Here is a 12,947-nt window from a genome sequence, read left to right on the forward strand (position 1 = left end):
CAACCCTTGCCCAATCACTAGGCCTCGGCCGGCTGCACCCCCTCCAGGGGCTGGGCGCCCCCACCCGGCAGCTCAGGGCCTGCCTCCGCTGACCAGCTGGCCAGCAGGTCACTGAAGTCAGGCATGCCAGGATGCAGCAGGCCCAGGGGGCTGGGCGCTGGCTCCTTCCAGAAAGAGGGGGGCAGCTTCCTCTGGCTCATGGGGGTGATGTGGCCATACTTCCGCTCCAGCCTCAGTCGGCGGCTGGTGGACGCCCGGGACCCTGAGAACTGGCGCAGCCCAAAGTCGAACAGCTCAGCCAGGGGCCCCAGTGGCTGTGCCCTGTCCCCGCCAAGGCCTGTCCCGCGTTCCTGCCCCTCGGGACCCCCAGGCGAGTGGACCCCGGGCTCAGTGGACTCGTCATCATCTGGGGACCCATCCTGAGCCAGACGCACCAGGTCTGCACAGTAAAGCTCCCTGGCTGAGCTGCTGACCAGGTGGCTGTCACCGTAGATGTCACAGGCGTCTGGGTCCTGCCCTCTGTCCTTGCGGCCAAAATACCTTTGGATGTCTCCACTAATGAGCTCGGAGAACCGCAGAAGCTGCAGTGGAGTCTCGGGGCTGCTCAGACCTGGAAGGGCCTCTTCTGGGGCAGCTATGGCCCAGCGTGAGCTCTGGGGGGCTGGGCTGTGGCCCCCTAGCCCCTCATCCTCCAGTTCTCCCTCCCCATCCTCCTCTTCTTCGCCCCCCTCTTCCTCCTCAGAAGTATCTGGGGGCTCCAGGTCTGAGGGCAAGAAGGGCCCAAGGGATGGCAGGAGCAGCCGGAAGTCACAGAGAGTCTGGATCACACCAGCAGCCATCTCCTCCACGTCTGAGTTTCTGGGGCCTCTGGGTAGCAGGCGCCAGCTGAGGAGGAAGGTGGAGAGGGGACAGGTTAGCGGTCAGGGCCCCGCAGCCCTCTTGGTGGAACTGGCCACTGCAGGCTTGTGTGGCCACTTGTTCTTGGAGAGGGTGCCACACTCAGAAGTGGGTGCGATTTGGAGAGAGTGGTGGGCACCATGAGTGGAGCAGGGGAGCCTGCAGAGTGCAGACCCAGGGGCTTAGAACAGCCAGTGGCCTGTGGGATGGTCGCTGGCCCTACAAGCAATGCATCCTATCCTGCAGGGGCATGGTCAGCCGGGAGGGAGGGTGTGTGACGGGGAGATGCCACTCGCATAGTCCACTGGGGGAGAGAAGTCGCAGGAGGGAGAAGACGCAGGGGCGGTGGGAAAGCAGGGTCTGGGATGTGAGTGGGTTTGGGGCCCTGGAGAGCAGAGCCCTTCTCCCAGCGTGGGGTTGCTGTGGCTCTTGATAAATAGGCTCGCTAAGGTGGCATCTACCCAGGTGCAGGGCAGGTGACCTCTTGGCCCTCTCAAAGGAGTATCGGGGTGGGAGTATCCCGCTGTCCCCGAGATGCCCATGCTGAGCCCGGGAGCTGGGCCTGACTGCTTCGAGGCCCAGAGCCCTTGCAGCTTTGGGTGGGGGGCTTCCGGGGGCTTCAGAGCTGGTACCATCTCTCCTGCCCTGTCTAATTCTAAGAAGTGTGGTCACGGGCCCAGGCTTTCATTTGTTACCTGTCAGGGGAGCAAAGGGTAAAGGAGACAACACCCCGTAGTTTGGCAGAGTCAGTGCTAGTCGGGGAAGGCCCGTGGGCCTCCTCTTGGCCGGGGCTCAGGAGGACACTGTCACGGTTGGGGTGAGCTCTTCCCTTGGTCCACAGCCAAGTGGGGGCTCATTCTGAATGCCAGAGCATCTCCCACCCCAGGGACATGTCCAGAATGTCCCTTCGTAGCTGGGAGGCGGTGGGTGAGTCCTGGGGAAGAGGGAGAAAGAAAGGGAAGGCGGTGTGGAGAGCGGGAGAGGGGCCTCCTCGCTTGTCAGAAAATACCTCCTGGGGGGCCTGGCCAGTCCACAGGTGTTGCTCAGAATCAGAGGGATTGGGGAGCGCACAGGCCTCCCCTCCTCCCTGCACCCCGCTGGCCATGCTGTCCTCCCAATCTTGTTCACACTGCTGGGGACCTTCTCCCTGCAGGGGCGTCTAGTGGCCCCAGACATGGGCTGTGGGGGTGGCCGCTCCTGGGAAGCCCCAGCCCCTGCTTGCCTGTCGCTGGCCTCCATGGCCTGGCCCTGCCCAGCCCTACTGGTGACCCCTCCATGTGGGTGGGTGGCCCCCAAAGACCACCTGGGCAGAAGGGCCCACAGCCTTCCCAGGAGAGGGAGGAGGCCAGACCCCTCTGCCGGCTCCCTCCAGACCGCCATCCAGCCCGGCTCCTACCTGTGAAGCCTGCAGTTCTGCTGGGCAGGCCCACCTCCACCTGGGCTCAAGCATTTATAGCCAGGCTCCGCAGCCGGCCGGGCTGGCAAATATTTGGCGACTGCATTGTCATCGCAGACTGGGCAAATAGAGTCCGTTTGCTTTAGCGCCCAGCAACCAGGGTCCGGAGGGGGGAACCTCAGCCTGCCCAGGGACCGTGGAGTGTTTGCCGCGCGCCCAGCTGGCTCACACTCGGCCGAGGACCCTTATCTCCGCCGCTGATTGGGGCCCCCACCAAGCCTTGTCAAATAGGCGGAAAATTAAATTTCATGCTATTTTGACTTCTGGAGTAGCCTTTTCTGGAGAACATCCTGGCTGGTGCAGGGCTCTGGGTGAACGGAGCTTGGGGCCCGCAGCAGCACCTGGGACGGCCAAGCAAGGGAGGCCAAAAACCAGCACCCAGGTGGGGGGACTCATGCAGGTGGGAACCCTGCAGCCCCTGCCCAGCCCCCTCCCGCTACCTCCCACTGGTCCAGAGCTACAATTGAACCCCTGCTCCCCCCCCCCCCCCCAGGGCTTCGTCTCCAGGATCCAGGCTGAGATAACACCTCTCTTCTCTTGTTCCTTTTTTTATTCCCACGCCGCCTTCTGGGCAGGGGGGTGGGGGGGTGGGGGGGTAGGGGGATTGGTATCCCCACAGCCTTGTGGAACCTGCCTGGGGGCGTCCTCACTGCACTTCCCCAATGAGTTACAACCACCAGTAGGACCCCAGAAGGTCTGCCCCCTGTCAAGCCCTCCCCCTACCATCCTCCTGGATAACCCTCTGTCCTATGGCAGCTGCACAAGTGTCCTGGGGCTGCTATAACCAATCACTGCACACAGGGATTCTGCACAGTCTGGAGGCCAGAAAGCCAAACTCCAGGGTCATCAGGGCTGGTCCTTCCAGAGGCCCTGGGGTCATCCTGTGCCTCTCTCCCGGGGTCTGGTGTCCCGGCCAGCAGTCCAGGGCGTTCCTTGGCTTGTGGCTGTGTTCCTCCAACCTTCGCCTCTGTGGTCATTGGCTGGTGCCCTGTGCCCACATCTCCCTGTTCTTACAAGGACACTGTCACTGGCTCAGGGCCTGCCCCGATCTCTCGATCACATCTGCAGAGACCTGATTTCCACGGGTCACATTCTGATGTTCAGGTGGAGATTGGGGGATGCTATTCAGTCCAGGGAGGACCTTCCCCGTATGACCCACCATGTGGTGGGTGCCACTGGGTGCTTTGCTCCTGGAGCAGCCCCGTGATGCCAGCTGGTAGGACCCCGGGGTCCCATCTGGTGGTCCAGGTTCTGAGGACAGGACAGCCACCCCCTTGAGCTTGGTGTGTGCCTGGCCCCCAGGGTCACTCATGGTCCCCGATCTCCTTCCCTGCTATGGGGGCTCCCTGTCCACTGGTCACAGATGCCACTCCACCCCTCCCAGGGTCCTTGCCCTTCAGCTTCAGCCTCCCCCACCTCCTTCAGGTGGAGATGGCACCTCACCCACCCAGTGACACCCAGGTCTTTGCCGCAAGTGGAGGCTGCCAGGCAGGTCTGCCCTGTGGATTGCTGCCAGTCATTTCTCGGGCACCTGCAGGGCTCCACGCAGACATTTAGTGCTCAGCCCACAGGCAGGACCACTGGCTTTGGGAGAGTGACAAGAAAATGAAAAGTTCCACCCCAAGAATGGGGCCCACCCAGGGCCAGGCTGGTTACCTGCCATGAATGGATCTTCAAAGCTGCCGAAGTGGTTTGCCTGGGGCAGGACCAGGGAGAGGACCATGGGGCAGGGCCACTGCAGGCCCCAGGGGAAGCTGCAGGGAGAGGGGACAGATTTGTGACAGGCCACACGCCCTAAGGCCTACAGATACAATTGGTCATCATGGCCCCTTCAACATGCCCTGGGTAGAGGCCATGCCCCAAGTAAGACGCATCTGGCTGCAATCAGTCCTGTGAGTCTGTCCACATTGGACCTCGCTCCCCCAGAGGCTGACCTCAGGCATGGGCACCGTTCTGCTCTGAGACTCTGGGGTCCGATGACCCTATTGTTCAGGACCTGGCTATGGGGTGGCCCTGCCCCAGCCATGGCCGGCTCCCTGACACAACACAGCCCAGCTGTCAGCCACAGCCTAGGGGAGGCCCAGGTAGAATCGGGGTCCCAGGTGGCTCCTGGGCGGCTGGGGCCCCTAGGCTCCCGTCCACCCAGGTACCACTCCTCCCCTGCTGGTCCAGGGAGCTCCCAGATGTGACCACCCTGAACCCCAGGGCCCCCTCATCAACTGCCTGGGATGTAGCCACAGCGCCCCCTGCTGCTGATCAGGAAGGGTCGGGGCCAGGATTCAGCCTGGAGACTCCCCCTGGCTCAGCCCAGCAGCCGGGGGCTGCAGGGGCCAAGGGGAGTACAGTCTGGGTAGAGGTCCCAGGAGGGCATTTAGGCTTGGTCTCCAGCCTGCCTTTGTCCGGGCATGGCTGGGCACTGGGGGCAGGTGGGCTGAGGAATGAGAAAGCCCTGCCCTCGAGAAGGTCCTGGAGGAGGGTGCTGGCGGGGTGCTCATGGGAACAGGAGCCCCCCTGGCCAGGCTGCAGGAAGCGAGGTGTTCCTGAAGAGGGAACAGCCTGGAAGAGAGCCAGACCTCCAGGAGCTGGCACCCCTGTGGTCGACTGAATGATGGCCCCAAATACATCTGGGCCCAAATCCCCAGGAACTTCGGGTATGTCACCTCACATGACAAAGTGACCCTGCAGAGGTGCTCTTTTGTTTCAGCAGCAAAAGGAAATTCACAGCTGGAAGCATCTGCTGGACAGGCATTGGGTGGCCTGCAGGACCTCGTGGCCCGGCCATGGAGTTTGGACCTTCCTCCCAGCCATGGGAAGCCAAGATGCTCGCTCTTCCCTCTGTCACTGGAACCAAACTTGAGGATGACGCTTTAACAGGGAGGAGGGCCCCTGATGGTTACCACTCCCAAGGCCTGCTCCCTCCTGAGGCCCTTGTTTTCACCCCCCACAGGACTACTTTTTCGTCCTGGCCTCTGCCTCAGGCCCCTGGTCCGTGGAGCTGGGGCCAGGTCAGGGGCTTTGGGTCCCACAAGTGGCCCAACGAGATGTCCACTCGTGCCAGCCATGGGAATTCTGTCTACAACCAGACCGACCCTCGTCTTTCTCTGCTGGTATAATCCCAGTGCTTTTCTCTCCCTCACCACAGACCATGGAGGAAACCCCAGTCTAGGACAGAGATTTTTAGAGCGTGGAAGAAACCAGAGCCCATGGGTATTTGGGAAGAGGAACCTAGCAGTACAGTGTGGGGCAGGTACCTGGACAAGGGAGCTAAGACCGGAGATGGGGGAGGGTGCTACTGCACCAGTCCCAGCAATCAATGCCGGGGCTCAACGAGGCACAGTCTGAGGGTGTAAGAGTGCAGGACAGGCGTGAGAGGGATTTACGCAGATCTGGGGTCTTAGTAGGGTGTCAGTGAATGATCCCCTTCCTTGTCCCTGAAACATGTTCATGATGGACCCAGGAGTCTGGCAGGTGCAGGCTGAACTCTGGCTTTTGTTCCTGGCAAGGCTGGGTTGGGGTACGGCACCCGAAGGGGACCCTGATCAGTGGAGACACACTCTCCCAGAATCACTGCCTACACATGTCCAGCCGGTGTTGGATGGCCAGCCAGGCTGAGTGGCATGGTGTCCCAAGCTCCCTGTTACCCATGAGGCCCCTGGAGTGGGGCTCACGGCTGAGGCGCTCAGGCTGCCAGGCCTGGAGCCCGACATATGTCTCAGCACCTGGTCCCAGCCAGCCTCCCACTTCGGGCAGCGTCGGGCCTTTTGGAGGTGTGCGCCCATCCTACCCCCACAAGCCCCCAGCCGTTGTCAGGCCTCCGTCCCCGGGAGAAAGGCTCTGCCCTTCAGAAGGCGGTGGACCTGGCTGTCCCCACATCTCTCATATTGATCTCCCCGGGGAAAATCAATAGCTCCAATATGTCAGCTCTCAAGTGGCGCTACAGTGAATTACTCCTGGCACTGGGCACACAAGGGCTGCAGCCTCTCTGGCCATTAGTGGGACATTAGGCCTCGTGTGAGGTTTTTCTGTGTGCTTTGAGATAATGAGGCTGAGGTGTTAGTTTATGTCCCTGGGAGGGTGGGGGGGGGCTGCTGACAAGAGTAGGCAGTGCTGGCAGTGCCAGGCACCTGTCACCCAGTGCCCGGCTGGGCTTGCTGGGGTCAGGGAAGGGAGGGCCCCCGAGACACAGAGCCCCCCACCCCCCGGACGCTTCTGGTTATGACTTTGCCCACTCTGGGTTCCACTACATTGGACAGTCAAGTACACCACAGCATGTGGGGCTGTCACTCCCCTCCAGCCAAAGCCACCAGAAACACACCTGTGGTTGGTTGAACAAGGTGGGTTTCTGTCCCCTGCAGCGGGGGAGAACATGCAGCATGGGGTGTGGATGTCTCAGTGGGAGGGCAAGAAAAACGGTCGTGGGTTCAGGCCAGTGTTGGGTGAGGGCTTTGCTCTGGGTTGCACGCTGTCGGGAAGCACGGTGACTCTGTGATTGGGTACCTGTCTCAGTCTCCTGAAGCTGCCCTAACAAACGACCACGATCTTGGTGGTTTAAAACAACAGGAAGTTGATTTCTCACAGTTCTGGAGAGCAGAAACCCACAACGAAGGTGTGGGCAGAGCCACACACCCTTAAGGCTCCAGGGAAGAGACTGTTGCAGTCTTTCTCTGAGCTTCTGGTATTGCTGCCAATCCTTGGCGTTCCTTGGCTTGTGGCCACATCACTGCAATCTCTGCCTCCTTCTTCACGTGGCTCCTCCCGTGTGCCTCGGTGTCCGTCCTCCTCTTCTCCTAAGGACACCAGTCACTGGGTTTGGGCCCATCCTATCCAGTATGACCTCATTTTAAGGAATTACATCTGCAAAGACCCTATTTTCAAATAAGGTCACGTGCTGAGGTTCAGGTGAATGTGACAGACCCAGTCCTAGCAGCAGCCTGCTAAGGAGACATGACATTTGACAGCTGATGAAGCGGAGTCTCCAGTGCTTGAGTCGCCCATCCAAGGTATCTTGTGTCACCCATCCAAGGTAGTCATCACGACTGAGACGGGCTTAGTGGCCCCTCCCCAGGTGAAGCCCAAGCCCCTGCCCAAGCCTCCCAGCTCAGCCCCAACTCTGCTGTCCTGGGGCAGCTTGTCCCCTGATGCCCTAAAGCATTCCAACGCGGTGGCTGCATCAGCCCAATCAGCGGCCCCATCTCTAACCTCAGGGCTTTTTCATCTCCTCCTCCAGGAACCCTCCATGCTACACACCGTGATGGTTCTGTCCCATTCTCCCCACACTTCATACCCCCAACTCCCACCCACAAGGGGTGCTCTTTGGGTTCCCTGTGGGCAAGTTGCTTTGGCAGTGATTCTGGGGTGAAACTGGTGGGGCGGGGCCCAATTGGGAGGACTGTGCACACAGGTGCCTCTGTTGACACAGCAGCTTTGAACACAGTCCTGGGTTGGAAGCTGAGCAGCCACCCAGCCTCTGGGGCTGGACTTCCTGGGGTGGGAGGACTCCCAGATGTTGCTGAGTTCAGAACACCTTCAGCCTGCCACCCTTGCTCTAATTAATGTCTCAAGAGTTCCTGGGGGCGCAGAATTGGTCCTGAGTCTGGTGTTTCTGATGCCAGGAGGCAGGCACAGAAGAACGACCCTCCAGAGACAAAGATGCTGAGCTGGGGAGGCAGCAGATTAAGAGTTCACAAGATGGCCTCATGACCTGATTTTTGTCACCAAGTCCGCCCCCCCACACACACACACACACATCTCCACAGTCTGTGATGATGCCAGGACACCCCTGTGTGGCCTTCAGACGGGATGGCTCAGCAGAGCCAGGGCCAGTTTGCCTTGAGAGCAGAAGGCTCCAGCAGCTTCCTTTTTTTTTAAGCAGCTTCCGTATGAAGCCAACTGGGTAACCAGGTAGATCAGGGAGCCCCCGGGAGACAGTCTGAAAGGCTCCCTCCCAGCTTGACTCCTGGAGATGGACGGGAGCGCACTGCAGCCTCAGTCCACAATGAGTGCGAGGACGAGCACACCGGCCAGCAGAGGGAGACGTGTCCGGCAAGACAGCTTCCCCGTGAGAGCCGTAGGTGTGCCCTGCTGCGTAGGGTGCGTGTAATGCCTGTCCCGCAGAGCGGTTTGGCCAGCTCCGCGGCCTGAGTGGCTTTGGGTGCAGACGCAGCTCTTCATACGCAGCACAGCAACGGAAAGCGCCAGGCCGTGGGCAGGGACCTGCGGTCACACAGCAGCACAAGTCTCAGGGCGCAGGGGTGCTCCGGGGCGGGGAGAACCAGCGGGCAGGCTCTGTGCTCACAGAGCTCCGTCCTAGTGGGGAACACTAAACGAGGAGACAAGATGACTTCTGTGGCTGAAAGTCTCATGAAGAGCAAACCGGGGCGTCGCAAGGCTGCGGGGAGGAGGCGTCCAGGGGCTGCTCCAGCACTGGGTGTTAGGGCGCCGACCTCCGGCAAGCCCGGCCCGCTGGGGAGCCCGCTCTGAGGCCAGCTCGTCCGAGGTCGGCAGCCGCGCCCCGCCTGCCGGCCCCAATCCCGGCGCTGCTACCCAGGGACCCGCCCGCTCACTTCTCTTCGGGCCGGTGGAGAACTACATTTCCCGGCATGCACCCGCGACCCGCGGAGACCGGGCCTGCGACGAAAGAGGCCGCCGAGAGAATACGCGTCATTTCCGTTGCGCTAGTGGGCCCACGTTCTGTAGTCGTGAGCGGAGACCTGGGACGGCATCCGGCTTCCGGTTTTGCGCGACGGAAGTGATGGGAGCGTGGCGCGCCGCGGCTCCGAGTGCGGTGCCGGGGTCATGCTGTGCCGTGTCCTGTGTGTGCCGGCGGCCGGGTGAGCTCCGTGCGGACCCGGCGGGGCCGAGGGCGGGCTCTGAGGGCGACGCGCTCACTGCTGTCTCTCTTCCAGGGCCGTCCGGGCGCTGAGGCTCTTGCCCTGGCCTTCCCGAAGCCTGCATCCGCCGCCCGGTGGCCGGGCTCGGGCCCAGCCTGCGGCCGAGGGCGAAGAAGAAGAAGACGCTAACCGCCCCGTTCTGTTTTCCTCCAGCAAAGCCAACCCGTCCCGCTGGACGGTGGAGCATTCCCTGGGAAGGAAGCAGCAGCGGCCCTGGTGGAAGGTGCTGCCCTTCAGCCTGTCCCTCATGATTTTGGTCATTTGGTGCTTCCTTAGGCAGGAGACAGGCGCGGATCGCTTCGTCAGGCAGGTGTTGGAAGAAGAGGTGCTGGAGGCTGGCGATCGTTATGAGGAACCTGCGACTCCGGCTGCCCACGGGGCGACAACTTAAAAGGGTGCCTGCCCTTGGGCTTTGACGTCGTGTTTGACGGTTTCTATAGTGGTTATGCGCGTATCCAGACTAAAGGATTTGGATGGCGCACCTGGCCACGCTGACCCGCCAGAAGGAGAGCAGAATGTCAGCAGATACGAACCGGCTCTTGCCGGGTACCTGATGTCCAACGAATACGTCCAAAAGACTTTTCAGATCCATAGAACAGGTTTTGGTTGCAGCGTGTGGTATTGGATGTGATTTTGTACATTATCATGTTTCCAAAGCAATTCTGGTGACACTTGTGATCCAGTGGAATCCAGTTTGCAGGTCATTTGCTTTCTGAGACAAAATGACTGCAGAAGAGTTAAACTTTTTATTTTATAATGGATTGTGCTGTGTATGAATTGATGTTAGTTTTACAAACTAACAAATTGATAATAAATTTTAATTTGCTGATGTAGAATTAAGCCAATACCCTTTTATGGCATTCCGTTAAAAAAGGGGAAGTTTTTATTCTTTTTTCAATTCCTTTGTTTTTCTCAGGATAGGAACTGAGGAAAGAAATGTAAATTGTGGACTACATTATCAGACAATAGCAGAAATAATGGAACTTTCTCGGCTGTCTGCAAATTTTTATTTTTAGCAAGGCAACAACTTGCTGAGTAGAATAAAACTGCTGAGTTTTTCCTTTGACACATTGCAGTATTTTGGGTATCTAAATGATATGTTTTTCAGGTGCTACTTAGTAGGAAACCTGCTTAATTCTGCATTAAATACAAGATGCATAAAGGGAAGACTTTATTTATGTAAGCTCCTAGTGGAAGGTTTTTTCTTGGCATACCTATGGTGCTGAGGTTAATTGGAGGTTTCTTTCACTAGGATGTTTGAAAACCACTGGCTGTAGGGTAGTGTACTGGCTTCTCGCACGGCTTCTGCTGAAGGGTTCAGTGTTCTAAGTGTCTGGCACACCTTGGTAAATTACGCTTGTCAGAGAGGTGTGGCTGATACAAGTATGCGCATGGAGACGGAGAGACCAAAGTTTGGAAAGATTGACCTAATCATAACTCAAGTTACATTGTCAGTCCTAGTGGGAGCAAAGGACTAAGACGTTCTTCCTCTGGCCTCGTGTGGTTGTGACCTGTTTGGTTGTGAACTCTTGTTTGAGCAACAGGCGTTCAAACTCGAACGCTTACTTTACTCTCACTAGCTCCTGCGGGGGGGAAAAAGTCAGAACTAATCAGAAGAATTTTTGTTTTAATTAGAAGTAATTCATATGAGAAAACCAGTGTGATTTATGTGGATAAATAGACACTAAAAGGCAAACGGAGGAGAATCAGAAACATCGATAATCCCACCACCTAAAGGTAACCACTATTAATACTTTGTTGTTTACCTTCCCAGATTTTTTATGTGTTTGTAGGTAAATATACAGTTTTTCAAAAATACAAGAGGGTAGTATTGTTTTTTGATGACACATTATACCACATGCAATATAACCTGAGTGCCCCCACGGCAGCTATGAATGAGGGCTTTTCTGGGTTTTGTCATGAGCAAAAGTAGGACCCACGGCCCACTAGCAAGTGTGGGCAGACCCTTGCCACACCTGGGTGGCAACAGAGCCGGTGGACAGGTGAACTGTTCATGAAATCCTTTTATTATTTAACTAGTTTTGTAGTATGCTTGTCTTATTTACCCAACTGGGCTGTAGCTTTTATTTTTCCCACCGTGCTTGGCACGTTGACTTCCCCAGGTAAGCACCCAAGAAGGATTTGAGAGGGAGAGGGCCGGTGTAAGCATGCTAGAACAGAAGGAGTTGCAGTGATTCGTGAGATGAGATATTGGGCAGGAGGAGGATAAAACTGTTTTAAAGAAAATTCAAGAAAGAGGAGGTTAAATGGTCTCATGTCTTCCAAGCAACTGAGCCATCTTGGAAGGTTCTGACAGTGCTGTGTGTTTTCCCCAAAAAAAGAAACACTTTTAAATTCGCAATGAGAGCCCTGGTATTATTTTATATGTCTGGGTACTACCCCAGCCTTTTAATAACAGTCTTCAAAAGCATGAAAAATGACACTAGCACAGTTCTTTTGCATCTCTTATCCTCAGATTTTTAAATCTTGAGCCCCAACTGCCTTCTTTTGATCTTGAAGTGGCTCTCACTACATCTGTACTGGACTCCACAGATTCCCGATACACGCTTAGGTCCAAAATGAATTTCATCTCTTCCCAAATCTGTTTGTTATGTATCCCTCCAAGCTAGGGACCTTGAAATTATCCTAGACTTCTTTTTCGTTCCCTACTTCCTGGCAGTCCAAGATCTGTTTATTCCTCTGCCAAAAAACTGTCCTCTGCTTCATTCTCCTGCTCAATTTTCTTAGAAAATATCATGTTGATTTTTTTGCCATTTTAATTTCCAGGTTTAAATGTAATGTTTGTAGAGGTAATGATTCATTTAAAAATGTGAACATACGAAGTGAATCATTCACCTCACCAAGAAGTTATAACTTTTGTTATTTTACTATGTTACTTGTAGTTCAAAAATTAACCTGCACACCTGGGGACAAATATATGGAACTGTATCTCTTGCTTTGTTTTTCACCTAAATAGGAACATTTTTCATGTCACAATTTTCAGGTAGCATTGTCGTTAAATCATGGCATAGCACTCAGAACTTAACCGTTTCCCAATTACTGGGCTGTGAGGTACTCTCAAGTTTTTGCTAAATGACACTAATAACTATCTTTGTACATAAACCTTTGTCTGAATCTGATTCTTTTTTAGATGAGAGTTCCCAGAAACGGAACAAATCATTTTCTGTGAAGGTCACCACCTCCCAGCCACACTTCCTTCAAGGGCCTGTCTTACTGCAGGCGATCAACATTGCAGGTTGCTGTTCAGAACAAAAAACGTCTGCCGACTCCAGGGTTCCACTGTGCTGTCATTTGCATTTTTTAAATTTACGAACCAGGTTGAACTTTTTTTTTTTAATGTCTTTTAGACCACATATTTACAAAATAACGTGCTGTGGGCCTGGGTTCTGTTCTGACGCACAACCTGCTTCCTCTTCCAGGGCCGGCTGAGCTGGGGTAGCTCCTGCCTCCTTCCCTGAGTGCCCATCTTGTTGGTGATGGGCGTGTCTCTCTCCCCTTTGTGAGCTTCTTGGATTCGTCATTAAAAATCAGCTTCATTGATGTATAGGTCACATAGTATTCCATTCACCCATTTAAAATATACAATTATAAGGTGTTTCGTGTGTTCACAGAGGGCACCCATCACCACAATCTAATTTTAGAACATGTTCATACTCTCTAAAAGAAACTCGGTTCCCTCCAGC

The 12,947-nt window shown here is 56.1% G+C and overlaps 2 protein-coding genes across 3 annotated transcripts; one reads left to right on the plus strand and one right to left on the minus strand.

The window, feature by feature from the left end:
• Positions 1-17: 17 nt before the first annotated feature.
• PERCC1 (proline and glutamate rich with coiled coil 1) lies at positions 18-8,114 on the minus strand. The gene is made up of 2 exons (XM_074322565.1): positions 6,669-8,114; positions 18-885 (listed from the first exon to the last, which is right to left on the minus strand). The coding sequence occupies exons 1-2, from the start codon at positions 6,719-6,721 to the stop codon at positions 18-20; spliced, it is 921 nt and encodes a 306-aa protein (XP_074178666.1). The 5' UTR covers positions 6,722-8,114.
• Positions 8,115-8,215: 101 nt separating this feature from the next.
• On the plus strand, positions 8,216-12,804 carry UQCC4 (ubiquinol-cytochrome c reductase complex assembly factor 4). 2 transcript variants are annotated; one of them, XR_002135954.2, is made up of 4 exons: positions 8,216-9,183; positions 9,259-10,980; positions 12,395-12,581; positions 12,684-12,804. XR_002135954.2 is itself a non-coding variant. In XM_019713189.2 (2 exons), exons 1-2 carry the CDS (start codon positions 9,149-9,151, stop codon positions 9,632-9,634), a joined length of 411 nt encoding a protein of 136 aa, XP_019568748.1. In that variant the 5' UTR covers positions 8,216-9,148; the 3' UTR covers positions 9,635-11,605. The 2 variants fall into 2 exon arrangements, 1 of the variants encoding a protein (XP_019568748.1); XM_019713189.2 differs by lacking the exons at positions 12,395-12,581; positions 12,684-12,804 and having other exon boundaries at positions 9,259-11,605.
• Positions 12,805-12,947: the final 143 nt, after the last annotated feature.

The sequence above is a fragment of the Rhinolophus sinicus genome, linkage group LG18 (assembly GCF_036562045.2).
Source record: "Rhinolophus sinicus isolate RSC01 linkage group LG18, ASM3656204v1, whole genome shotgun sequence".
Taxonomy (NCBI): Eukaryota; Metazoa; Chordata; class Mammalia; order Chiroptera; family Rhinolophidae; genus Rhinolophus; species Rhinolophus sinicus.